At 43.5% G+C, this 27,650-nt stretch overlaps 1 protein-coding gene across 1 annotated transcript in view; it reads right to left on the bottom strand.

Moving 5' to 3' along the window:
* Positions 1-7,369: 7,369 nt before the first annotated feature.
* LOC121289415 overlaps positions 7,370-27,650 on the bottom strand; it is a 222,939-nt gene continuing 202,658 nt past the window's right edge. Inside the window, exon 5 of the mRNA XM_041208874.1 lies at positions 7,370-7,737. Within this exon, the coding sequence (XP_041064808.1) occupies positions 7,524-7,737 (214 nt within the window). The 3' untranslated portion in view covers positions 7,370-7,523. The remainder of the gene's footprint in view (positions 7,738-27,650) is intronic.

Here is a 27,650-nt window from a genome sequence, read left to right as displayed (position 1 = left end):
GGTCAATATGACCGTTCCATTCAGCCATGGAGACCTTACAGATAGGACCTGGGTGACACACCTGAGGCAGGTGGCATTGGTGAAGCCACAGCTCAGCTTGGGGAGTGAAAGGGAGAAAAATGTGGAGGAAAAATGGGTGAAGATAAAGGTTAATCTATTTTGAGGAAATGTCCTTCAGGTGGTTTACCCGAGCACAAGTTTGGAAGGCACAAATGGGAATCATTGCCACATTTCTGCTCCTTGATATGCATTAGTGGTTAACACAAAGGAAATTGAGGCCACAGTTTCAAGTAAAAAATATATGATTTACTTCAATAGGAAATTTGGAGTGAAAAAGGAGAGTTGGACTGACAGGCCCACAATAATAATCTGCGTAATCTGGAAACAATTCAAACGATGATTGGAGGATCATCATTTTATTTGTTCTGTAAAACATAACTTGAATCATCTGCAAACACAATAAAAGAATATAGAGGACTTATAACAACACAATATTGCTAAAGGGCCATTAAGTGCTTAACTGCTTGCATTCGAAATGGGAACAGATTGCAGGAACAAACTGTTTGCCCTACAGAGCAATAAACTAAGAACCTGATAAGATCATCTTGCATGAATAGGATTGAAATGGTGAATTAAAGCGGAGTGTAACTCTATACTGTTCTGTCCACTTCTTAGGCCGAAGTGATTGGATAAAATAGAAGGCATTTGAAGATGTTTTCAATTTGGTTAAAAGGGAGCAATACTGTCAACCCTCGCATTGCTCTCCCATGTTTCTGTGCCTCTGCTACCTTAGCATCCTTCCCACTCAGAAACCAGGCAGTGGGGGGCAGCTGACAAATCTTCTAGAAGTTCACAAGGTTGCATCGCCACCAGAAAATAAAATGTCAAAGCTGAGATTTATAAGATTTTTATCAGGTCAATTCTATAGGTCTATTTTAGGCCTAAAGGTTATGGAATCAAGGCGGCTAGGTGAATTTAAGAGATTGATCAGCTATGATGGAATTGAATGGTAGAACAGGCTTGATGGACTGAATGGCCAATCCTATTCCGATGTCCTGACTGAGCCAGGGTCTGGAGCTTCCTTTGCATCTGCTGCTCAGGTGGACATGTAGTCCTGCAGCAAACTGATTACTGTCTTACAAAATTGCAGAATTTTGGCCGTGATCCAACCAGTATGTGCATAACTCCAAGTCACCGTCGACGTTTTACATTTGTCCATCAAACAGTATTAAGGGTTACAGAACCAAGGCAGGTACATGGATTTAGGGCATGGATCAGCCATGGGCTAATCAAATGGTGGAACATGCTTGAGGGACTGAATGGCCTACTCTTGTTTCTAAGGAATGGCAGGGTGCCTTTATCTTTCTTAGCATATGTGACGTGGGAGAATAACACTGGTTTGTTCATGCTGGTGTGTACATGCATATAGGTGTATCTGCGCGCCCTTGGCCATGTGTTTGGTAAATAACATAGTGTTCACGGGTCACAGACCTGAAATGTAACTTGGAATTTAATGCCCTCTAGTTTGGTTGTGTCGGGGGGTTGGGGGGTGGGGGCGGGGGGGGGGGGGGGGGGGGGGGGGGGGGGGGGGGGGGGGGGGTGGGTGGTGGCGATGGGTTTAATCAGATGGGAGTGTGGCTGGTGGGACCCTGCCATTTTCCCACTTCCAACTGAGGCGCTTAAGTGGACAATTACTGGCCACTTAAGGGCCTCATCCCGCCAATGCTGATATTAACCCAATGGCAGGTGGTGGAGCTCACTATGCGGGGTTGTTAACGGGCTCCTGGCAGGTGGGGGTGGGGGTCCCTCATTCTGAGGCACTCAGCACCTGATTGAGGGATCTGGCATTGGGAAAGGGCTTTGCTGGGAGCCAGCTCCTGCCCCTACTGCATCCACCCCATGAACTTCCATCCTGTGACCACCCCCCCCCCACCAACCCCCACTATCACTCGCCTGTGGCCTGGAAATCCAGCAATGATCCTAGCCCTCAGGTGGGTGTTGTACATGCAGCAGCCACTGCATCCCCCAATGGCGCTGCTGACCTCAACAAGCGAGACCTCTGTCCCCAGGATCCTCAATTCCAGGGAAGACCCATCACTGTCCAGTTAAGTGCCTGACTGGCACTTAATTTGGCGGGCTTTCCCTGAAAGAGGGGACTTGGAGCTCTCCCATCACCTCCATGAAATACTAACTGCTACCTCTGTTTCTCTCTCTCTCCAAGTATACTGCCTGACCTGCTGAACATTTCCAGCACCCGCAGTATTTTACTTTTGCATTATACTCTACACTCAGGTTTTGCTGCACTTTTGAAGGTCACAGCACGCACTGGCTCAGAGTGGCCATAGTTGCACTGAGACAATACTGAGGTTAATTATCTAAATCAAACTTTAGCAGAAGATTTTGCTTCTTCCTTGTTAGAATCCAAACCAGAGTTTAAACAAAGAATGGCTTTCAGGTGAAATTTGCCTCCATGTAAATGTCCATTTACTCCATAAGGAAATAAGGAGTGGCTAATAGATAAAAACAATAAAGGGGTATAAATCTGCCCTGGATTGTTTTGTAAAAACAGGTCACAGCGAGTGGGCAGCCTGTTTGATGCCCTGCCTGAAGTTCTTTTTGCATTGGCTTCAATGGAAAAGCAAATGAGTATAAAATGGACTTTGGAGTCACGATGGGCTGTTCTGCACTAATCACCAAAGCAAATTCATACGCCAAAGAAAAAAATAACGTCTAAGTTTCATTTCACTGCACTTGACGATTAGCTATTTGAAAATTTTCCTTGACCGGGCAAATACGTTCATGAAAGATTAATTGCACATGTGGAAATAGTGGAGGCCATGTATTTAAAGAACCAAACCAAAACAAGCTGGCTGTTAATACATACACTATCTTAATGAACTAAAATTTCACAAGTTGAATAAGCCATCTCCAGTTTTTCAGGCAGTAATAGGGTGTATGAATGTCCCCAGACGTTGCTGCTATTTCAGGAATGTTAATAGCCACTGGACTAAATTATTCTTGTGTTTAAAAGAGTTGTGTTACTGACATTTTGTTTTATCAAAGTACGCAATTAGACTTCAGCCTTAATATCTCTGAGGCTGTCACATTTTCTGAACTCTATGGCATCGCTTGCCAGTCGCAATCAGAAACCGCTCTGTCCCTTCAGCTTAATGAAAAATAAGTACTTGGCCATAAACTTGTAGTCATCCTGTATCCAATCACATTGTCTTGAGTAATTAAAATGATTAGCTTAATTAGCTTAATTAACTAAATTTGACTACAGGACATGGCCATATGGTGAAGCAAAACAAAGATGGGAGCTAATTAAACTTAAAATAATGCAGGTTTTAATTAACTCAACCCCTAGGCATCAACATTTTCAAATTTATCCAAGCTGATAATTAAAAAGTCCTCTTGCCCAAGCAACATTTCTTCTCTGAGCTAATTAAATCTGGAAATGAATTAGCAACATGAAGATCCAAATATTAATTCCTGCTCGAAGATGACTTCACTTCCTAATGAAATTAATTAGCTGCAGTGGACCTTCAATCAGATGCCAAACACTGTCCATGAACATAGACCTCATGTAATCGAGAACCAGGCTACAAGCCCTGGGGCAGGAATTTACAACAGCAATGAACAGTCTTCAGCTATGTGCCTCCCTTAATAACCAAATGAACATGTAGCTCTGTGTTTGCCAGCAGCGTTCTTTCTCTCTCTCTCTCTCTCTCTCTTATTTAATGCTGCTGGTTTATCAATGCGACTAGTTAAACATTCTTTTGCTTAATGCTACTTGTTAGCGTTAATGATAAGGTTGGCTGGCAGCGACGGCATTCTGGGGAAGGAGGAGTTTTCGGGAGAGAACAAAGGTTATACAGTGTAGGAGCTGAAAGCTGTACCGTATGTAACTCTTCATGCTTTTCAGACAAGATGACCTTATTACGACTAAATCACTGGGCTTACCTGTTGCTGCTTAACCCAGTGATTGAAAAGTCAACTACGCAAATCCTATTAAGCGCTCTATAAAAACACTGACCTCAGAGGAGCAGAAGCTCACAGTTTTGTCTGAAAGCAACACTCTTTCTTCTGCCACTAAGACAGCACAGGTTGAATTCTCTTGGCCATCCCTCCTTCGCTGCAGTGATGCAGGCGTTTGGCTTCTTGCTTTATTTTCAATCTCTCCCCCAGAACTTTTGGGGGTGGTGGACATGTGGGTACCAGTGCAATCTTCATATTAAAATCAAAAATGCTTTTAATTATGAACTTTGAATGCAGTTTCATTTATCTGAACATTATCCTACCATTGATGGCTGTGCCTTCTGCTGCCTAGGTCATAAGCTCCGGTATTGCCTCTCTGTCTTCCTTTGAGACACTTCTTACAACCTACCTCTGCAATCCAGCTTTTGGTCACCGGTTCTAATATCTCCTTAGGTAGCTTGGTATCACATTTTGCCTGATAATGCTCCCGGGAAGCATCTTGTGACATTTTACTATGGTAAAGGTGCTATGTAAATGCAATATTTTTGTTCAGCACCATATTACTGCCATTAATAAAAACTGGGTCTCCCTGATGGGCTGGCCTAGCCTGAGCAAATTTGGGAAGGTTCCCTCAGGTTACTGCAAAGGCCTAAGTGAAAGCCTCCCCTAATATAAAAGCTGCTTAAAATATGCGGCATTTAGAGCCTCCCTCCCCATCCTCAGCAGTTTTCAATCCACTTCCGCCATTTGTTAGGGTGCAGTTTGAGAATGATTCAGCAGCCCTTGCAGGATCACAGCAGAAGTGTACAAGCCGCAACTGAGAGTGTTGGCAGTAATTCAACAGTGGTGGAGAGATGGAGATAGGGGAGCGCATCACAGCTGAGCCTTACCCTGTCTTCAATTGACGTCTATACACATGCGCTTTTTAGCGGGTGTCACTAGTTAGTGAGCAGAAGTGGCTGATTTTCAACCTCCCTAGCCCAGGAAGCTAAAACCATTTACTGGCAGCCCTGATTGTCAGATTATTTTGTGGTGAGGGTATTCAGGGTTACGGAATCAAGGCGGGTAGATGGAGTTAAGATACAGATCAGCCGTGATGGAATTTAAAGGTAGAACAGGCTTACGGGGCTGAATAGCTAATCCTGTTCCTGAGTTCTGACTGAGTCAAGGTCTGGAGTTTCCTTTGCATGTGCTACCCGCAGACACACTGATTTACGCTCTTACAAGATTGAAGAATTTTGGACATGAATCAACCAGTTACGCGCATAACTCCAAGTCACCCAAGTCTCCTTGACGTTTTACATCTGTCCATCAAACCGTTCATACGAATGAATCTCTCCCCACACAACTGGCCATGCCCCCAACTTTCAAATGTGGGTATTCTTCAATTGCTGCTGTTTGTTGAGTGGGGCTGATGAAGGAGGGGGTATTGGGCGTGGAGGGTGGTTGGGTGTGCGGGCTGGTGGCAGGGGGTTGGGGCGTTGAATTGTAACCAGCGTTTTAGATGCCGCAGAAAAGAAGGTAATTCTTCTCGGGATTTTTTTTTGCATTTTCAAAAAAATGTGATGCTCACTGAGACCTGCTCCGTGTTTACTGTTTCTTTGAGTGGACTTTTATGGCATAAGTGAAAGTCACCTTCAAAATTGAAACGCTTCCCTGGTTGTGGATCCTTAAACCAGTTGTGCCCAATGTGCACGAACGACATACTGAGATAAGATTTTCCTACTTAAGGAAGAATGTAGTGTGGGTTTGGAGCTTTCCTTGGGTTCCGCTTGTTTACCTTAATTTGCGTCCATTTTAAGTTCGCACATCTCCTGATGAGAAATAAATTGTCAAAGTGGGTGCGGCATTTGGCACAGCTTTGAGTCTGGCCTCCATATTGCGCTCATAGAGGAAACTCCAGGTACAGCTGGAGCTCAGCAATAGCCTAAAATATAACCCTGGAACTGCCATCTCTCTGATGTGAACCCGTTGAATCTCTATGGAGAAACTATGGTGCATTTTTACATAGAGGTTTGTATAATGAGGTGGCAGAGTTAGAATCTACTCCTTACCAAAGTAGCATGTTGGATGTCCTGGTCAAAATGTAAAAACCCCATGGGCTTCTACAGGGGTCCTGCCGGTTTAGGAAGTACTTCCCTGAGAGTCTGTAAGTCCGGTCGTAAATACTGCACAAATTTTGTTCAGCTCCCATAGGTGCCACAAGAACCCTATTAATTTAATAGATCCATTTAAAATCCTTATAGTGGGCTCCTTTCACTTCAAGAAAAAATGAATTTACCAGCATTCTAATTAAGAATCATGCAAGCATTTGGTACAAAGTCCTTATTATGTGCAAGTTTTACATTTAAAGTAGCAGCAAAGGTTAACTGAAGTGGACCAATTACTGAAATATATGAGATGGTGAAATCTATCTGACTACTGCAGCGCGATTCATTACGAAGACACTTGTGGCTCTTCTGCTCCCTTCCTGCAGTCTTCAACCTGATAAGCTTGATTCCTTGCTGACACAAGGCTCCCTGGTCGTCCGTCTGAGTTCCACCAGTGACTTCTTGTGCAAGCATTTGGAGGCCCCGATGCAGGAAATGAAATAATCCAACACTTGTACAGACATGAAAGTGTCCATCTGGCACGCAGGGATTTCCAGCTTCATAAGCACACTCTTACTTTTGTCCTTGCATTGTAAAAGAAAAGCAAACAGTACGAGAGCTGCATCTAGTTTCTTTTTCCCGTTTACGCACAGTGTTGGCGTAGAGCTGACAGTCGTCTACATTTGTGAACACTTAACATGTTTGTACAATGTTCCTTTGTCAGCTGGTATGTGCTTTCGAAATTTTATTAACTTAGTTTCTTTTTACAAAGTATTGCTGCGTCTATTTTTACAGAAAGTGCTATCATAAGGTTCAGACTCAGCAACACGCAGCCCACAGAACCACTGACTTCCAGAGTGCAAACATGCTAATGATACATTTTGGAAGCAAGGAAATAATTAACTGTACAGAGATGTACTGCACAACTTAACCAGGCCTTAAATGGCAGGACAATTGAAGCTCAGTTTAAGAGTCTCCCTATTTCCCTCTTTTGTGTTATTGCATTCTTGCCCTTTAGCACTCACACCTTTTCAATGACAGTTAACCTGCAAATATAGAAGGCAAGCAAGCTTGGGCAGGTTCCTTTTTCTCATAAAGATTCTTCCCCATGCTGTCTCACAATAACAGCTCGGTTCTTTTTGATATTTGTTTTCCCCCAATGTTCTTTTTCAATACTTGCCTTCCCTCAGAAAACGTGGCCGTCTCGGGTTCTGTGCAATTGCCTGGATAACATTGCCTATATCCAGCGTGGCTCCAGCTGAGCTTTCGGCTGTTAGACCCTCCCTCCCACCCACCCTCGACGTGCAGCCAGAGTGCCAGCAGGGGAGAAGACTGCCCATTCCAGAAGCTAAATGAGTCACCAAGAGTCAATCTGTTTTCCTTTGCCGCCGGGGTTGGTGGGGTGGGGGTGGGGGCGGTTATCCTTGAGTCTTGGCCTCGTCTGTGATGTTCTGCTCACACACACCGCTCCAGGCCCAGGCCTTTGCTCGGTCTGGCTGCTTCCTGCTTGCTTGCTTCCATTCTGCTTGCTGCAGCTGCTGTTGGGCTCTGACCAGGCAGCCACAGAAGGTTCCTACCTCTGTCGCGTTTCTCCAATCTTCTTCCCCTGATGGAGAACGAGGACATTTTGGCTTTTCTGTACTTGCTGGTGCAGCAATAGATGAGAGTCCTGGAACAAAACACACACACATGCCTTTATTTAACAGAATCAGGGAACGCAAATTAAACTATGGTGAGTGTGCTGCAGATGCCAGTGTAGCATATTGCACAATGATTGGAAAAGATGTATTTTGCAAAATTACAACCCACTGTAAGAATTAACTAACGTGCATTTATCATATTTTAATAAGTGCTGGGTTTCTTGGAGAAACCTACCATAATTTTGCTTGCTGCTAACAGCAGAGATGTACATGCAGACAGATGTTAACTCTTTGTAGATTGCTCATGATAACAAGCTTTGTGATTGCATTTCTTTGTTCTTTTGTGTCACTGCAAGGTTCTGCACTGGTTATGGCTCACAACAACAACTTGCATTTACATGGGGTCTTCAACATCCCAAGGGGCTTCACAGGAGTGTTATCAGACAGAAAATTTTACACTGAGCCATGTAAGGAGATATTAGGACAATCAAAAACTTGGTCAGATAGGCTTTAAGGTGCATTTTAAAGGGGGAGAAAGAAGTAGAGAAGCAGAGAGATTTAGGAAGGAATGCCAGATCTTAGTATTTAGGTAACTAAAGGCACAGCTGCCAATTGGCATTGCAAAGGAAATTGCTGAAGTATACAAAGCCAGGCTTAGAATTGGAGTAACACTACCCATTTAGACATGGCAATGACCAGCTGCCCATCAGTATCAAAATACAACCAGATTGTAACAACTGTGTAATCTATTACACAAACCATATGAATTTATCCTGTACATTTTTCTCCATCATTAACAAAATCCAGTGTGAGAATTTAGCAAAAACATATTTTCCCAGAGAATTATTAGAATGAAGAACTCCCTACCACGGGGAGCAATTGAGGTAAATAGCATAATTGCATGTAAGGGGAAGCCAGATAAACACAGGGAGAAAGAAATTTAAGGATATGTTGGCCTTCAGTACAGAAGGGTGGGAGGAGACTCAAGTGGAGCATAATCACATTAATGGACCTGTTGGGCTGAATGTGGTATAAGTGTTACTAAAGGAGGAGAAAGAGGTAGGTGGAGAGATTTGGGATGGAATTCCAATGATGGGGCGATTAAAATCCAAGATGAGCAAGAGAGTAGAATTGAAGGAGCACAGATATCTCAGAGCTGTGGGGCTGGAGCAGTTTACATAGATGGGGAGGGACAAGGCCATGAAGGCAAGAATCAGAACTGAAAATTCAAAATTTTGCTTAACCGGGAGCCAATGTAGGTCAGTGAGCGCACGGGTGATAGATGAAAAGGACTTGATTTGAGTGAGGGCACAGGCAGCAGAGTTTTGGATGATCTAATAGAGAACATCCTTAGTTTAACGATATCAGGAAGATGAAACCTGCAACATTGCTCCCTCAGTGCTGCGCTGGGGTATCTACCTTGATTACATGCTCAAGTACTGGATTGGGATGTGATATCACAATCTTCTGATTAAAAGATGAGAGTGCCCTTAGATGCAGCTGTCAGAAAGTAGCGGAAATTGAAGAAAAAAACTAATTGAGATTAATATGGCTTACAACAGGAATCTTTAAGCGAGAGTTGGAAAAAGAAACCCTTTTATTGCCTGTGTGTGAGATACTTAACAATTCAAATCACTATTAAAATTTTATAACACAATTAGAATGCCCGACTAGTTATTCTCCATTGAAGTGAAGCCATTCCACACTTACTGCTCTATTCTTCCATGTTTACAAGAGAAATGTTCTTGAAAACAGTTCCCTGTTCTTAGGGCTCATGACTAAGCGTCTTTAAGAAGGCTAATTTAAGAAAATACATTGCTTCTCTGGGTACCAGGACTCTGCTGCTGTTACCATCTGTAGCCTATGTTATCATGTTCTCTGTCCCCCAGAAAGAGTTGACTTCCACAGGGGTTGGCATGAGATTGTGCTGGCTGAGTTCAGGACTTCCAACGTTGGGAATTCTTGGTGTGGATGGAAGATATTGTGCTCTTTGTACCACCCCATTAGTGCACTACTGCTCTGTCCAAAAGGTCTGCCCCTTTAGAAGAATCTTCAGAGATTAATTTTCTACTCTACCTTGCCATGCTGTACATCATGGCTGAGAAGCAAAATGGGCTCAGGCCCTAATCCCCGTTTTCTATTAATTTGACTGCACCATCAGTTGCTAGGAAGCATGTAAAATTTCAAGAAGGTCCCTTTCCTCTGATCTTTCCTACATCCCTTAAAAGGTACTTGTCTTCAGCTTAGGACTGTTACATAATAATGTAGCAATGGTATAACTGTATAATGAAGATAGCAGAGAGCACTGTGTTCTGTGATTATCAAGTACTAAGTCACTGCTAAAATAAGTTATCCACGTGTTTTTTGAGCACATTTGGTTCTGAGACTTATTCGCCTTGAAAATGCATGGATCAGTGATCCTGGCATTTCCACCGGAATTGCACCTGCTTGGAACCTGCTGACCCCGGCAAACCCTCTGGGATCATAATGAGATTCTCTAATTTACCTCCAAAACGCTGGTGGCTGCACCGTATGGCTCCTGCCATATAAAAGAAAGCAGAAAGTCAAGTACTGGTGCCAATGACAAAAAAGCTTGCAGTTAACTGCTGTGACTCCCTTATGAGAGGAGGTCACTTTTAAAATGACCTTGATTTCACCGTGGATTCGCAAGGCCCCTTCTCTCCAGCCCCATTCACTATTGGCCAGGGGAGTATACCTGGTATGATAATTATATGCTGGGTTGCTCGGGGGCCCCTTGGGTTTAAAAAAACCTGATGCAGAAACTCCCGGCCTCACTCCCTTCATGGTGATATAAAGATCAGGACCTCACTCATACTGGTTGCAATCAGTGTTTGTCTTTCCTGGAATAATGCTCTTCTGAATTCTGTCTGTTTCTGGTTTCTGCAATCTATTATAAACAGCTTAGGCTCTGGCTTTGGGGACTCTTTCCAAATGCTTCTCCAAATATTCTACCCAAATGTCATTCAGCAAAGCGTAGTGGGAGGCAAATTTGTGAAGAGCATCTGCTGTTGTGGAGGTTAATCACTAGTACAAATCATAAGCACATTATGACATTGCCCACAGCCTCCACTATGCTTGGTCTTGTATTCTATCCCATTCACATGACAACTCAAAATTCCCAGCTTCTCTTATTTAAAGATGCTCCATACAAATTGATTTTAAATTTCACTTATAACAATGCTACGTATTTATACATTGACTTTAATGTAGAAAAGTGTCACATTGCGCTATGTAGAAGCTTAATTAGTTAAAAATCTGCACAAGCTGAAGGAATTATTAAAATGGCTGCAAAGTTTGGTCAAAGATAAAGTTTTAAGGGGGGATTTTAAAGAAGGCAAGGGCATTGGGGAGGTGGAGACATTGAGTGAGGGAATTCCAGAGTGTAGAGCCTAGCTTATTGTGAGAACTTACCTCTTGATAAGGTCCTGAGTACTTAATGTTCTCTGCATCTTTCAGGTTTTTGTGCTTGCAATTTCTTTTTATATCATTTTGATGGTGGTTATTATAAAATGGTTTTGCCAACATTGAACAGATATCATTGGCACTAACTTTTGGATTAGTGGCAGCTTTAGGGAATTCTGAGCCCACCAGTCATTTACTTGCTATTTTTAAACATACTCTCATTTCTAATGAGTTGTTGAACTGAGACTCTTCATCTAATTGTTCAGGTGGATATTAAAGATCCCATGGTACTCTTCGAAGGAGGGGCATGGAGTTTTCCTAGTGTTTTGCCAAAACTTCCTCCCTTACCTAATACGACTAGAAGCAATGTCTGATTTGTCAATTTGCCACCCAAAGGAGTGAAGGTAAAAATTATTCCCCAAGTTTTTCTACCCATTTCTTGTAACTTCTGTGACCCTAGACCTCTGCTCAATGTCCCCTCCTGATGAGGTGCTTGAGAGCTGAAGTCCATCATGTGGGGAATCACTGGCACGAAATCTCATCCTACCTCTCTCTATGGCAGGCCACACTTAATCTCTCTGCTCTGCGTTAGTCTTCATAGATTTGAATGTTTGCCCAAAAAATGTCATTGCATCAGCTCCCTTAATGACCTTGTGATTAAAGGCACCACACAGTGTAACAATAGTACTTATTGACTACAGGAACCCAGATTTAACATCTGGTCTGATTGATATCTGCTAACTTCGACTACACAACTGTCCTCAAGTTCCTTTTTGGGGTAGGGCTGAGATGAAATTCAGCCAGGTTCCCTTTCATGTTGCTATTTGTGATGCATTCTGGAAAATTTGTGTTTGCCCATGTGTTGAAGTTCAGAAAGGAAGAGGACTGTATTCTGCTGTGATTCTCTTGATTACTGCCAACACACTGCCCAAGCTCACATGAGGGACAGCTACAGTTGCCTGCGCCTCTGCTATCATTGTTATGAGTCTTAGCTTAAGTTGTCCATGGTCAGGATCGATAGAGACTGCTGGAGGCAAGGCTGTTGGTAAACTTTATCTTTGGTTAAACATTCTTCTAACTACACACAGGACAAGGCTTAGCACAAGGCTTCATACAGAACCATCCCTCAGTAGACTGTTGTCATGTGATCTTACATCATTGATGATGTAGACTGTCTATTAACATATTTAACATTAGCCCTTTATACTACAGTGCCAGTAACCCATCCCCAAAAAACATTGCTTCTCTCTGGAGAGCTGGGGAGAAAAAGTGGAAAACAATTAGGGGGAAAAAAAAACACTTTCTTGTATGCTCCAATAAGTTAATTTGCCTGTGAAGTAACTAGATGAGACTCAAAATGGTGCATTCTGATTCAAGACATGGTAACTTCCTGCCTACGGCACACCTTAAAGCATGTGCTATGATTACTTTTCAATTGTCTGACACAGTTTGTGGTAAAGGCAGCTGATAAGCCAAAGGAAATTAAATTTAATGAGTCCATCAAAATACAAATTCAGTCAAATGCCTTGCATGAATTTGCAAGATATCTGGAGGGGGAAGAGAGGTAGGCCTGCAGATCATCAGCTTCAGGGCAATAATATTCAATACATTTTTAGAGAAGTTATACAAGTAGGAAGCGGTCAGAAGCTCTGTAGACTTATTTACATGGTAAGCCAGATAACGATTAAATCAGGTTGATCCAAATGCCCCTACGTGACATTCCCTTTTCCCTCCATTTGCACGCAATTATTTGTGAATGCCATTTGAATCCAAACCCTATAATATATTAATGAAAGCAAGTCAAATTGCCAAAACAAGCCATCAACATGAAAGAACAATTAAAAAGGAATCTGTTGATGTTTCTTTAGATAGCATAGATCAGGTAGTGTTCAGTCCTACACTATGTAATTGAGTCTTCCTCTGAACTGCTATAGAAAGAACGTCGCTACTAAAGAGAAGTCCCACCAATGCCAGCAATTAGGAGAGCAAAGAGGGGATATGAGAAAGCTCTGCCTGGTAAAAGTAGGGAAAATCCCAAGATATTCTATAATTATATCAATGGGAAGAGAATAACCTGGGAAAGAGTAGGGCCCATAAGGGACCAAGGGGGCAATCTATGGGTGGAGCCAGAGGACATCGCCAGAGTGTTGAATGAATACTTCACGTCCATTTTCACCCAAGAGAATGAGGATGAAGGTATGGAACTCGGGGAGAGAGACTGCGAGGTTCTTGAGAAAATTGATAATAGAGAGTGACAAGGTATTGGAGGTGTTGGCAGGCTTAAAAGCGGACAGATCTCCAGGTCTGGATGATTTGTGTCCCAGACTGCTGAGGGAGGCAAGGGAGGAGATCGCAGGGGCTCTGACCCAAATTTTTAATTCCTCTCTGGCCACGGGGGAGGTGCCAGAGTTCTGGAGAACAGCTAATGTAGTTCCACTATTTAAGAAGGGTTGTAGAGATAAGCCAGTGAACTACAGACCAATGAGTCTCATGTCAGTGGTAGGGAAACCACTGGAGAAAATTCTGAAGGAGAGAATCTATCTCCACTTGGAGAGGCAAGGTTTGATCAAGGATAGTCAGCATGGCTTTGTCAGAGGGAGGTCATGCCTAACAAATTTGATTGAATTTTTTGAGGAGGTGATCAGGTGTGTAGATGAGGGTAGTGTAGTTGATGTAGTTTATGTGGATTTCAGCAAAGCATTTGACAAGGTCCCACTTGGGAGAATAATGAAGAAGGCAAATGTACATGGGATACAGGGTAATTTGATAAGGTGTATTCAAAATTGGCTTAGTTGTAGGAGATAGCGGTGATGACAGAAGGCTGCTTTAGTGACTGGAAGCCCGTGTCCAATGGCGTACCACAGGGATCTGTGCTTGGTCCCCTATTATTTGTCATTTATATAAACGATATAGATTGCTATGTGGGAGTTAGGATTAGTAAGTTTGCAGATGACACAAAGATTGGCCGGGTGGTTAACAGTGAGGTTGAGTGTCTTGGGCTACAGGAAGATATAGACGGGATGGTCAAATGGGCAGATAAACGGCAGATGAAATTTAATCCTGAAAAGTGTGAGGTGATACACTTTGGAAGGAGTAATTTGACAAGAAAGTATTCAATGAACGGCATGACACTAGGAAGTTCTGAGGAACAAAGGGACCTTGGCGTGTGTGTCCATAGATCTCTGACGGCGGAAGGGCATGTTAATGGGGTGGTGAAAAAGGCATATGGGACACTTGCCTTTATCAATTGAGGTATAGATTACAAAAGTAGGGAGGTCATGTTGGAGTTGTATAGAACCTTGGTGAGGCCACAGCTGGAGTACTGTGTGCAGTTCTGGTCGCCACATTATAGGAAGGATGTGATTGCACTGGAGGGGTTGCAGAAGAGGTTCACCAGGATGTTGCCTGGGATGAAACATTTAAGTTATGAAGAGAGGTTGGATAGACTTGGGTTGTTTTCATTGTAGTAGAGAAGGCTGAGGGGCGACCTGATCAAGGTGTAGAAGATTATGAGGGGCATGGACCTTAGTTGAAGGGTCAGTCACAAGGGGACACAAGTTCAAGGTGAGGGGCAGGAGGTTTAGGGGGGATGTGAGGAAAATCTTTTTACCCAGATGAGGGTGACGGTCTGGAATGGGCTGCCTGGGAGGGTGGTGGAGGCAGGTTGCCTCACATCCTTTAAAAAGTACCTGGATGAGCACTTGGCACATCATAACATTCAAGGTTATGGGCCAAATGCTGGTAAATGGGATTAGGTAGGCAGGTCAAGTGTTTCTCATGTGTCGGTGCAGACTCGATGGGCCAAAGGGCCTCTTCTGCATTGTGTGATTCTGTGAACACCTCCTTAGTGGGAGGCCTCCTCAAGGAAACTACGGATGAGAGTAAACGTGGTCATACTAGCATCAAAGAAAAGTTGAAGCATATTTCTTAATTTGTTCTCAAGATGTGGGAGACACAAATTTATGACTGCATTTTTACCCAACCCTGGTTGCTTTGAGAAGGTGTTGGGGGTCTTCAAAGTTCTTATTTATACAAATGAATGGTTTACTTAGAGAATCAGCCACATGGTGTGGATTAGAGTCAACTGTAGGCTAGACCAGGTAGGAGTGGCAGGCTCCCTTCCCTGTAGGACATTAGCAAACTGGTTGATTTTGACCAATAATCTGGCAATTTCCATGGCCATTTTATTTTCATAGTGTATGGCAACAAATGACCAGACTTCAGTTTCACAACCTACCATTTAAGGCTTCCACCTCACAAGCTCTGAGTTACTAGTCCAGAGGTATACCCAGGAATCCCTCTGAAATGGCACTGGCACAGACAAGACATCATGGTCCCAATTCAGTAAAATGCAGAAAAATGTCAGTATAATGAACTCACAATTGGATTCTCCCTGTAACTGTCTGCATTCTCCTGGACTACCAACTGTACCCTGTCTTCTACCGCAGATCGCAGTTCAGTGAAAAACACAATGTTTGCAAATTTGTGCTTACATGAGCATAAAATTAATGCATATATGTGAATTGTTTTAAGACTTAAATTAATACTATAATTATAGAGCCTGCTAACAGTATAAGTGGTGCAACTCAATTTGCAAAGGAAGACATTTTTTTCAATTCATCCTTGGGGTTCAGGTGTTGCTGTCAAGCCCAACATTCATTGCCCATCCTGAATTGCCCTTGAGAAGGTGATGGTGAGCTGCATTCTTGAATACAACTGAGTAGCTTGCTGGGCCATTTCGGAGGGTACTTAAGAGTCAATCACATAGCTGTGGATCTGGAATTACATATAGACCAGACTGGGTAAGGATGGTAGATTTCATTCCCTAAAAGAAATTCATGAACCAGATGGCTTTTACGACAATCCTGTAGCTGCATAGTCACCATTACTGATACTCGTTTTTTATTTTAATTTTAGTTAATTGAATTTAAGCTGCCATGGGTGACGTTTTGAACTCATGTCCATGGATCATTAATTCAGTTCTCTGGATTACTAATCCAGAAACATAACCATTCTGCTACCATATAATCATAGAATGGTTACAGCACAGAGGGAGGTTATTTGGCCTATCGTATCTGTGTTGGCAGTTCTCTGCAAGAGCAACTCAGCTAGTCCCATTCCCCTGCCCTTTTCCCGTAGCCCTGCAGATTTTCCTCTTCAAGTGACACGTGGGGGGCCTTCAAACGTCAGTTGATAAGAATTCAGGGCCGGCGTGTTCCTGCTAGGATGAAGGATAAGCATGGCAAGTTTCAGGAACCTTGGATTATGTAAGATATTGTGAGATTAGTCAAAAAGAAAAGGGAAGCATTCGTAAGGGCTAGAAGGCTGGGAACAAATGAAGCCCATGGAGAATACAAAGAAAGTAGGAAGAAACTTAAGCAAGGAGTCAGGAGGGCTAAAAGGGGTCATGAAAAGTCACTGGCAACCAGGATTAAGGAAAATCCCAAGGCCTTTTATACATATGTAAAAAGCAAGAGGGTAGCCAGGGAAAGGGTAGGCCCACTCAGGGACAGAGGTGGGGAGCCGGAAGAAATGGGAGAGATACTAAATGAATACTTCTCATCAGTATTCACCAAAGAGAAGGACTTAGTGGTCGATTTGTCTAGGGAAGAGTGTGTAGATAGCCTGGATCATGTTGAGATCAAAAAAGGTGTTAGGCATCTTGAAGAATATTAAGGTGGATAAGTCCCCAGGGCCAGATGGGATCTACCCCAGAGTACTGAGGGAGGCAAGGGAGGAGATTGCTGGTGCCTTGACAGAAATCTTTGTATCCTCACTGGCTACGGGTGAGGTCCCAGAGGACTGGAGAATGGCCAATGTTGATCCATTGTTTAAGAAGGGTAGCAGGCATAATCCAGGAAATTAAAGGCCGGTGAGCCTTACGTCAGTGGTAGGGAAATTATTGGAGAAGATACTTTGTGACAGGATTTACTACCAGTTGGAAGCAAATGGGTGTATTAGTGAGAGGCAGCATGGTTTTGTGAAGGGGAGGTCGTGTCTCACTAACTTGATCGAGTTTTTCGAGGAAGTGACAAAGATGATCGATGATGGAAGGGCAGTGGATGTTATATACATGGATTTCAGTAAGGCCTTTGACAAGGTCTCTCATGGCAGACTGGTACAGAAGGTAAAGTCGCATGGGATCAGAGGTGAGCTGGCAGGATGGATACAGAATTGGCTTGGTCATAGAAGACAGAGGGTAGCAATGGAAGGGTGCTTTTCTGAATGGAGACCTGTAACTAGTGCAGTTCCGCAGGGATCAGTGCTGGGACCTTTGCTGTTTGTGGTATACATAAATGATTTGGAGGAAATGTAACTGGGCTAATTAGTAAGTTTGCAGATGACACTAAGGTTGGAGGAGTTGCAGATAGTGAAGAGGATTGTCAAAGGATACAACGGGATATAGGTCGGTTGGAGACTTGGCCGGAGAAATGGCAGATGGTGTTTAATAGTTTAATCCAGACAAATGTGAGGTAATGCATTTTGGAAGGTCTAATACAGACAGGAATTATACAGTAAATGGCAGAACCCTTAAGTGCATCAACGGGCAGAGGGATCTCGGTGTACAGGTCCACAGGTCACTGAAAGTGGCAACGCAGGTGGATAAGGTAGTCAGGCAGGCATATGGTATGCTTACCTTCATTGGCAGGGGTATTGAGTATAAAAGCTGGGAAGTCATGCTGCAGCTGTACAGAATCTTGGTTAGGCCATACTTGGAATATTGCGTGCAGTTCTGGTCACCACATTACCAGAAGGATATGGAGGCGTTGGAGAGGGTGCAGCGGAGGTTTACCAGGATGCTGCCTGGTCTGGAGGTTATTAGCTATGAGGAGAGGTTGGAGAAACTCAGATTGTTCCCACTAAAGCGACGGAGATTGAGGGGCGACTTGATAGAAGTTTACAGAATTATGAGTGGCATGGACAGAGTAAATAGTCAGAAGCTTTTTCCCAGGGTGGAAGAGTCAATTACTAGGGGATATAGATGTAAGGTGAGAGGAGAAAACTATAAAGGTGATGTGCAGGGCAAGTTTTTTTACGCAGAGGGTAGTGAGTATCTGGAAGTCGCTGCCAGAGGAGATGGTGGAAGCAGGTACGATAGTGGTGATTAAGAGGCACCTTGACAGATACATGAATAGGATGGGAATAGAGGGATACGGACCCCGGAAGTGCAAAATGTTTTAGTTGACGGGCAATATGATCGGCACAGGCTTGGAGGGCCGAAGGGCCTGTTCCTGTGCTGTACTTTTCTTTGTTCTTTGTTTATCCAATTCCCATTTGAAAGCCAAGGTTGAATCTGTATCCACCACCCTCTCAGACAGCGCCTTCCCAATCCTAACCACTCACTGTGTAAAAAAGTTTTTCTGTATATCGTCATTGTTTCTTATGCCAATCCTTACTTTGGTGATCTCTTTACCCTTCCATCATTGGGAATAGTTTCTCCCTATCTGTCTAGATCCCTCATGATTTTGAACACGCCTATCAAGTCTCCCCTCAACCTTCTCTTCTCCAAGGAAATCAAGCCCAGCTTCTTCAATGTATCCACATAACTAAAGTGTCTAATCTCTGAAAGCATGCTCGTACATCTTTATGTACCCTCTTTAATAGCTCCACATCCTTCCTAAAGTGTGGTGCTCAGAATTGGATTAAATACTCCAGATGAGGTTGAACCAGTGTTTTATATATGTTCACCATAACTTCCTTGCTTTTGTATAATATGCCTCTCTTGCAGGATCCCATATGCCATTATAATCACTTTCTCAATCTGTCCTGTTACCTTCAACAATTTGTGCGCATTTACTCCAAGTCACTACTGCTCCTGCACCCACTTTAGAATTGTACCCTTTAATTTTTATTGTCTCTCCTTGTTCTTCCTACCAAAATGTATCACCTCACACCCCTCTGCATTAAATTTCGTCTGCCACTTATCCAACCATTCCACCAGCCTATGTCCTCTTGAAGTTTATCACTATCCTCCTCACAGTTCACAACACCACCAAATTTCGTGTCTTCTGCAAATTTTGAAAATGTGCCCTGTACATCCAAGTCTAGGTCATTAATATGGAGCAAGACAAGTAGTGGTCTCAATATTGACCCACAATTTCCATCCTTAATCCCCTTAGCACCCTTAGATGCATCCCATCTGGCCCTGCTGATTTATCAACTTTAAATACAGCCAGCCATTCTAATATCTCCCCTTTATCATTGTTATCCAACTGAGTGGTTCAACTAGCCCCTCTTTCACTATGAATTTGACAGCATCTTCTTCAGATACAAAGCATTCAGTTAGTACGGCACTATGCCCTCTGCCTCTACGGGTGGATCCCCTTTTTGGTCTCTAATCAGCCCCACCCCTTCTCTTACTACCCTTATACTATTTGTATGTGATATGGGCAGGGATGAGAGAGAACTGAAACCCCAATCCCCTTCTCCAACTGTCCGTAATCAGTGTGTTTTTGCAAAGGAATATGTGTGTTTCTTAACCCATGAGTGTTTGGTAAATTTGAATAACCAGCAGCAAGCTTTCATGGGTTTAAATAAAGAGGATTATTTCTTCACACATTCACCCTGAAAGTCCAACGCTCCATCACTCACTTGGCATCACACATACACATGTATTCACTTGAGAAAGAATACAGTTAAAGAGAATAATGCACTTTTACAAATCATGAACAAAACAATACTTCATAATTCATGTGTTTGGCTCATCTTGGGAAAAACATGCATTGCAGAACCAGAGGAGAAGGTGTTTTTTCACTCCTGAAGGATTCAATAGCCTGTGTCATATATCAAGATTACAGCAGGGTTCCCTCCGAGATGGGTTTTCAGCTGATCGTGAAGTTAGTTACTTGTAGCCTTCCTCCAGGAGGTTGGTTTACCACACTGGTGGACCTGAAAAGGAACAGGCTAGGAGACTTTAAGATACTGTATTCTCCAGCTTTTAAAGGTGTAGGTGTTACTGCTCTTTCTGCTGCTACCTCTGCAGTTGTTGTTCACAGACTGACCTGTTTCTCTCTGGCTCTTGGAGGAAAAGATTTTTATCTGAAGGTAGTTTTGATCACATGATCAATGCTCTATTGTCCACCCAGAATATTTAAAGTTAGAAGCCATTGCTAGGCAATGGAGTTGGCCATTCACACCTACTTTCTCTGCTTTTTAAGTTTTGAGCTCAGAGACAGTAAGTCTAGGAGTCCATAGATTTTGAGTTTTGGGTAAGTCCACAAATAATAGGTATGAATGCCACAGATAGTTTTCATCTTGGTGTGTCAATTCAAGGGAGCACCCTACTCATGGTCAATTCATTAGGAACTTTCTGCAGACTTGAGGTAAACTGCAGAAATTGCAAAAGTCACCTGAATCTCAGCAGCCATTTTAACAGATTTTTTAATGTCCATTTTTAAAAGAAAATGCAGTTCCCAAAAATTCTTCACTGAATTCAGTCCATGTTTAAAGTTATGAATATAATATGCCTTTACTGGGCATGACAGTAAACTTACCGAAGACTTTTGAATTGCCTTATTTATTACCTGCTAGTCTCTCATACTTCCTCTTATTTCCGTTCCGCTTCCCCTCTGAACTTTCTGTATACAGCCTAGTTCTCACTTGTATTATCAACATCGCATCTGTCATACTTGTTCATCTTACTCTCTTCTTCATCATCATCCTGAGAGCTATGGCCTTGGTTGTCCTACAAATCTCCCTGATGGGAATGTACCTCAACTCTATCTTCTCTTTAAAGGCAGCCCATTGACTGTCAATCTTTGACTCCAATTTACCTAAGCCAGATCTGTTCTCACCTCATTGAAATTGGCTTATTTTAGCACAACCAAAAACATACTTCATAGATATACTTTACACTGTCCTTTTAGTAGGCATTCAATTTTCCCAGAACCAGTCCAAGGTGATTCTTAGCTCCTGAATGTTTACTTCTGTTCTTTTCCTTTCTCAGCCTGTTAACTTGTAATCTTAAAGCTCACAATGAGATTTTTTTTCTCTGGAGATTCTTCCTCTAGCATAAGTTAGGCAAATCTTTCAGCCTTGTTTTAATCCCTCATGAATTTGATCTTTTCAAACCGAGCGCCAGCTCCCACCTGCGTCCCTATGTGATGGAACATAGAGACTTCTAACCTCTAGCTGCTCTTTCTCCCGGACCCTGGCAGACTAACCTTGTCTGTGAGATTTCAGGGATATCTTAGTCTCTTCCTATATCAAAGCCCATCTCCATGGCAACGTGAATCACATGGGTCTTTTATCCAGGTAGAAATGCTGGTTAGCTATCCTTGAGACCCTCAACTCTCTTTTATCTTGAATGTAAATGAGCAGTTTAAAGCACAACTGTTTATAATCTGTTATTCTCAACACTTCTGTGGGACTTTGGAGACTCACATTCTATTCACTGTTAGCACACAGACTGCTGCCATTGCCTCTAATTTAAAAACCTTGCACTTTCTTCCCTGTACAACAATCTTGGCCCTCATTAATCTCCAATGATCAAACCACACAGGCTGTCAGGCAGACTTCAGAACAGGTCCCTGACCCCCTTTATTTTACTTTAAATTAAAGATACAGACCCAAAACATAACAATTGTATAAACCTCAATTATAACATGACAATTGATCCACTTGACCCACCTCATTCCCCAGAACCAAATTCAACAATGCCTCCTTCCTCATTGGGCTGAAAACATGATCAAGAAAGTTCCCCTGAACACGCTTCAGGAACTCTTCCTGTTCTCTGCCCTTTACAGTATTAATATCCCAGTTTACATTAGGATAATTAAAATTCCCCATTATCACTACTCTAGTTTTTGCACCTGTAATTTTCTTACAAATTTGCTCCTCTATATATTTCCTACTATTGATGGCCAAAAGAATTTGCCCAGTTGTGTAATGGTACCTCTATTGTTGCTTAATGCTAACCAAATAGATTCTCCCCTTGATGCTCTAGCACATTCTCTCTCTCTCCAGCACTGTAATATTATCCTTCATCAATAATGCCATCCTTACTACTTTCTTTCCTCCCCTGATTTTTCTGAACACCTTGCATCCAAGAATATTTAATATCTAGACCTGCCCATTTTTGAACCAGGTCTACATTATTGCCACAACACCACTTTCCCTTGTAGCTATTTGCACCTGCAGCTTACCAACCTTATTTACCAAGCTTTGTGTGTTTACATGCATGCACAATAAATTTAATTTAGACTTTATTGTATTCTCCCTTACTATGACCCCACCTAATATATTACTGTTTACTCTGGTGCTATTTGTCTCCCCAGTCCTTCAAACAAATTGATTTTCTTCTCTCATGCTAAATCTTGGCTCCCATTCCCCTGTCAAGTAATGTTAAATGCTCCACAATAGACTAGCAAACCACCCCAGAAGAACGTTGGTCCGGATTCTGGTTAGGTGCAACGCTTCTGGTCTATACAGGTCCCATTTCCTTCAAAACCGGTGCCAATCTCCCAGGAATCTAAAACTCGCCCTCCTGTGCCATCTCTCTAGCCATGCATCCATCCGTTCTATCCTCCTTTTCCAAACTCACTAGCATGTGGCACTAGAAGTAATCCAGAGATTACTGTCTTTGAGGTCTTGCTTAATAGTCTCTTTCCTAGTTCCCTAAAATCTGCCTGCAGGACCTCATCCCTCTTTCTCTGTCACTGGTAATAAATTATACAAGATACAATATATAAGTTAATTTATTTTATCAAATTGACCACTATGTGTTATTATACTAATTAATTGAGCTAGCTTACTTTATAGGTTCATTAAATTAAATTATTGACTTGTGGGCTCACCCTATATTTCATTGTGTATAGTGATGTCACTATGTCACATATTTTCCTCCCATTCGATTCACTGACTCACAGCCAGATTTGCTCTGTCTGATCACTCCCTTCCCAGGCCTTACCCTCTTTAACCACTCCAAACTCTGGCCTTGGTCTCTCTGATCACTCCACTCCCAGGCCTCATCCTCTCTGATCACTCACTCTCCTACCTGGCTTCACTCTCTTTGACCGTCCCGCTCCTCAGCCTTGCCCTCTCTAACCACTCCATTCCTGGGCCTCATTCTCTCTGACTGCTCCACTTATAGCCTCGCTTTCTCTGACCACCTCCCCCACTCCCCCCACCCCCCTCCCCCCAACTCCTGGGCCTCGTCCTCCCTGATTTCTCCCCTCCTCTGCTCTGCTCCCAGGCCTCGCCCTCGCTGGCTGCTCACAGGCTCACTCTCTCTGACTACTGCATCCCCAGGATTAAACTTTCATTGCTTGCTGACATTGCAGTGCCTGGTTTGCAGGTAAAGGTACAGAAGATACTTTTACATAGACTGCATATCATTAATGCAAGGGGCTTGATATTCTTGCCGTTGAAACTGTTATCTAAAAATGAGGTTGGCACATCCTGCAGTTTCAACAGTGTTTGGGACATAGCTTCTCTCAATCACCCGCACCCCGCCCCCCCATCACCCCCCCCTCCCCCCGCGCCCCCCCCCCACCCCTGCCGAGTACAGACTAGAAGAAGCCATGCAGCTTATTCCATCACTTGTCCAATGGGGGCAGTTAAAAAATAAGGAGAATGCCAAATTCAGAGGTGACTGCTCTCAGTATCACTCAGACTCTCAGCAACGTACATGTTTAGAAGATTGTGAATCAGTTTCCATCAGGGTAACTAGAATAAAGTAGGATTCATTCTGGAATATGACATGTTGGCACAGCAGCAGGTTTCTAAATTTGGCTTGAATTTGAATAAAACCCATCTGCATAATTTACGTGGTGTTATTTAATTCAAATTCAATCTAAATTAAATGAGTCCATGCAAATAACATTTAGAAAATGAGCAGGAAATGAGTACCTCAATTCACTGTTTGTTAACCACTGGTCGAATACACTGTGTTTATTGAATATTATTGTGGAATTGCTTTTTATTTTTTTTAACAATAATTGCATGTTCAGCTCTTAAAACAAATCTTTGTTGTGCTGTTCTGTTATCACCACTGGCAAGCACTCAAAGTTAAATGATCTTGAACTGAGTGAGGGAGTGACCTCCTAAACATTCAAAGCCCTCTACAAAATGATAGCTCCTGAACTCCTGAGCCTTACAAAATCTGGAGGTTACCAGAAGGTTCTATTCCCAAGTCTGCTCTGAGTTGACAGATCTCAATCAGGCTGGGAGCAGAGGGGACAAAATTGGACTCAGCACGTCTGAGCTGGGGAGTGAACTATCAGTCAAGGGATGATCTGTGGTCCATGTTGAGAAGTATTCATGTGAAGATGGCCAGTAAGAACAAGATTGGGTCTAGCTTTGTTGTCTGCTCAATTGAATCAGTCACCATTAGCTCTTAAATCTCGAAAAAGACAAGGCCGAGGTGGAACACACTGCTGCCATTGTGGTGTGAATGTTTAAGGCATGGGATGGGGTGCTAATCAAGTAGCACCTGGATGGTGTCGAGCTTCTTGAGTATTGCTGGAGCTGCACTTGGCAAGTGGAGAGTTATCCATCGCACTCCTGAATTGTGCCTCAACAGCTTTTTTGGGGAACATGTTCCAAATTTTCACCAACCTTTGTGTAAAATTCATCCTGACATCACCCCTGAACAGCCTTTATTTATTTTTTCATTCATGGGATGTGGGCTTTGCTGGCTGGGCCAGCATTTATTGCCCATCGCTAGTTGCCCTTGAGAAGATGGTAGTGAGCTGCCTTCTTGAACTGCTGCAGTCTATGTGGTGTAATTACACCCACAGTTCTGTTAGGAAGGGAGTTCCTGGATTTTGACCCAGTGACAGTGAAGGAATGGCGATATATTTCCAAGTCAGGATGGTGAGTGGCTTGGAGGGGAACTTCCAGAAGGTTGTGTTCCCATCTATCTACTGCTCTTGTCCTTCTAGATGGCAGTAGTTGTGGGTTTGGAAGGTGCTGTCTAAGGAGCCTTGGTGAACTCCTGGAGTGCATCTTGTAGATGGTACACACTGCTGCTATTGTGCATCAGTGGTAGAGGGAGTGAATGTTTGTGGATGTGGTGCCAATCAAGCGGGTTGCTTTGTCCTGGACGGTGTCAAGCTTCTTGAGTGTTGTGGGAGCTGCACTCATCCAAAAAAGTGGGGAGTATTGCATCACACTCCTGACCTGTGCCTAGATAGTGGACAGGCTTCGGGGAGTCAGGTGGTGAGTTACTCGTCACACGACTCCTAGCCTCTGACCTGCTCTTGTAGCCACAGTATTTATAAGGCTAGTCCAGTTCAGTTCTGGCCAATGGTAACCACCAGGATGTTGATAGTGGGGGATTCAGTGATGGTAATGCCATTGAACATCAAAGGGCGATGATTAGACTCTCAGCCCAAGCCTGGGTATTGTCCAAATCTAGCTGCACTTGGACATGGACTGCTTCAGTACCTGAGGAGTAACGAATGGTGCTGAACATCGCTCCATCATCGGCGAACATCCCCACTTCTGACCTTATGATGGAAGGAAGGTCATTGATGAAGCAGTTTAAGATGGCTGGGCTGAGGACACTACCCTGAGCTACTCCTGCAGTGATCTCCTGGAGCTGAGATGACTGACCTCCCACAACTACAACCATCTTCCTTTATGCTAGGTATGACTCCAACCAGTGGAAAGTTTTCCCCTCGATTCACATTGGCTCCAGTTTTGCTAGGGCTCCTTGATGCCACGCTTGGTCAAATACAGCCTTGATATCAAGGGCAGACACTCTCATCTCACCCAGGGAGTCCAGCTCTTTTGTCCATGTTTGGAGCTGAGTGGTCCTGATGGAACCCAAACAGGGCATCAGTGAGCAGATTATTGCTAAGTAATAGCTTGGTAGCACTGTTGATGACCCTTTTCATTTACTAATGATTGAGAGTAGACTGATGGGGCGGTAATTGGCCACGCTGGATTTGTCCTGTTATTTGTGTACAGGAAATACCTGGGCAATTTTTTGCATAGCTGGGTAGATGCCAGTGTTGTAGCTGTACTGGAACAGCTTGGCTAAGGGTGTGGCAAGTTCTGGAACAGAAGTCTTCAGTACTATTGCCGGAATATTGTCAGGGCCGATAGCCCTTGCAGTATCCACTGCCTTCAGCCATTTCTTGATATCATGTGGAGTGAATTGAATTGGCTGAAGACTGGCATCTGTGATGCTGGGGACCTCTGGAGGAGGCCGAGATGGATCATCCACTTGGCATTTGTAGCAAATGCTTCAGCCTTATCTTTTGCACTGATGTGCTGGGCTCCCCCACCATTGAGGATGGAGATATTTGTGGAGCAACCTCCTCCAGTGAGTTGTTTAATTGTCCATCACCAATCAGGACGGGACGTGACAGGACTGCAGAGCTTAGATCTGATAAGTTGGTTGTGGGATCGTTTAGCCCTGTCTATCACTTGCTGCTTATGCTGTTTGGCACGCCAGTAGTCCTGTATTATAACTTCACCAGGTTGACACCTCATTTTTAGGTATGCCTGAAGCTGCTCCTGGCACGCCCTCCTGCACTCTTCATTGAACCATGGTTGATCCCCTGGCTGGACGACAATGATAGAGTGGGGTTATGCCAGGCCATGAGGTTACAAGTTGTGTTCGAGTACAATTCTGCTGCTCACATGGATGCCCAGTCTTGAGTTGGTAGATCTGTTTGAAATCTATCCCCTTTGGCATGGTGGTAGTGCCACACAACACAGTGGAGGGTAACCTCCATGTGAAGGCAGGACTTTGTCTCCACAAAGATTGTGTGATGGTCACTCCTACCGATACTGTCATGGACAGATGCATCTGTGGCAGGCAGGTTGGTGAGGATGAGGTCAAGTATGTTTTTCCCTCTTGTTGGTTCCCTCACCACCTGCAGCAGATCCAGTCTAACAGCTATTTAACAGTCCTTTAAAAATCGGCCAGCTCGGTCAGTAGTGGTGTTACCGAGCCACTCTTGGTGATGGACATTGAAGTACCCCACCCAGAGTATATTCTGCGCCCTTGCCACCCTCAATGCTTCTCAACATGGAGGAACACCGATTCATCAGCTGACAGTACATGATAATCAGCAGGTTTCCTTGCCCATCTGGAGTCGATGTTGAGGACTCCTAGGACAACTCCCTCCCGACTGTATACCATTGTGCCACCACCTCTGCTGGGTCTGTCCCGCCAGTGGGACAGGACATACCTAGGGATGGTGATGGTGGTGTCTGGGACATTATCTGTAAGGTATGATTCTGTGAGGTGACTATCTCAGGCTGTTGCTTGACTAATCTGTGAGCCAGCTCTCCTAATTTTGGCACTAGCTCCCAGATGTTAGTATGGAGGACTTTGCAGGGTGGACAGGGAGGAGTTTGCAGTTGTCCTAGGTCAATGCTGGGTGGTCCGTCCACTTTCATTCCTTTTTTGAGACTTTGTAGTGGTTTGATACATCTGAGTGGCTTGCTAGGCCATTTCAGAGGGCCATTTCAGAAGGCAGTTAAGAGTTGACCACATCGCTATGGGTCTGGAGTCACATGTAGGTCAGACAGCAGATTTCCTTCCCTAAAGGGCATTTGTGAA

This window comes from Carcharodon carcharias, chromosome 16 (genome assembly GCF_017639515.1).
Source record: "Carcharodon carcharias isolate sCarCar2 chromosome 16, sCarCar2.pri, whole genome shotgun sequence".
In the NCBI taxonomy this organism is placed as follows: domain Eukaryota; kingdom Metazoa; phylum Chordata; class Chondrichthyes; order Lamniformes; family Lamnidae; genus Carcharodon; species Carcharodon carcharias.
The sequence above is the reverse complement of the archived record's forward strand: the minus strand, read 5'-3'. Positions and strand labels throughout refer to the sequence as shown.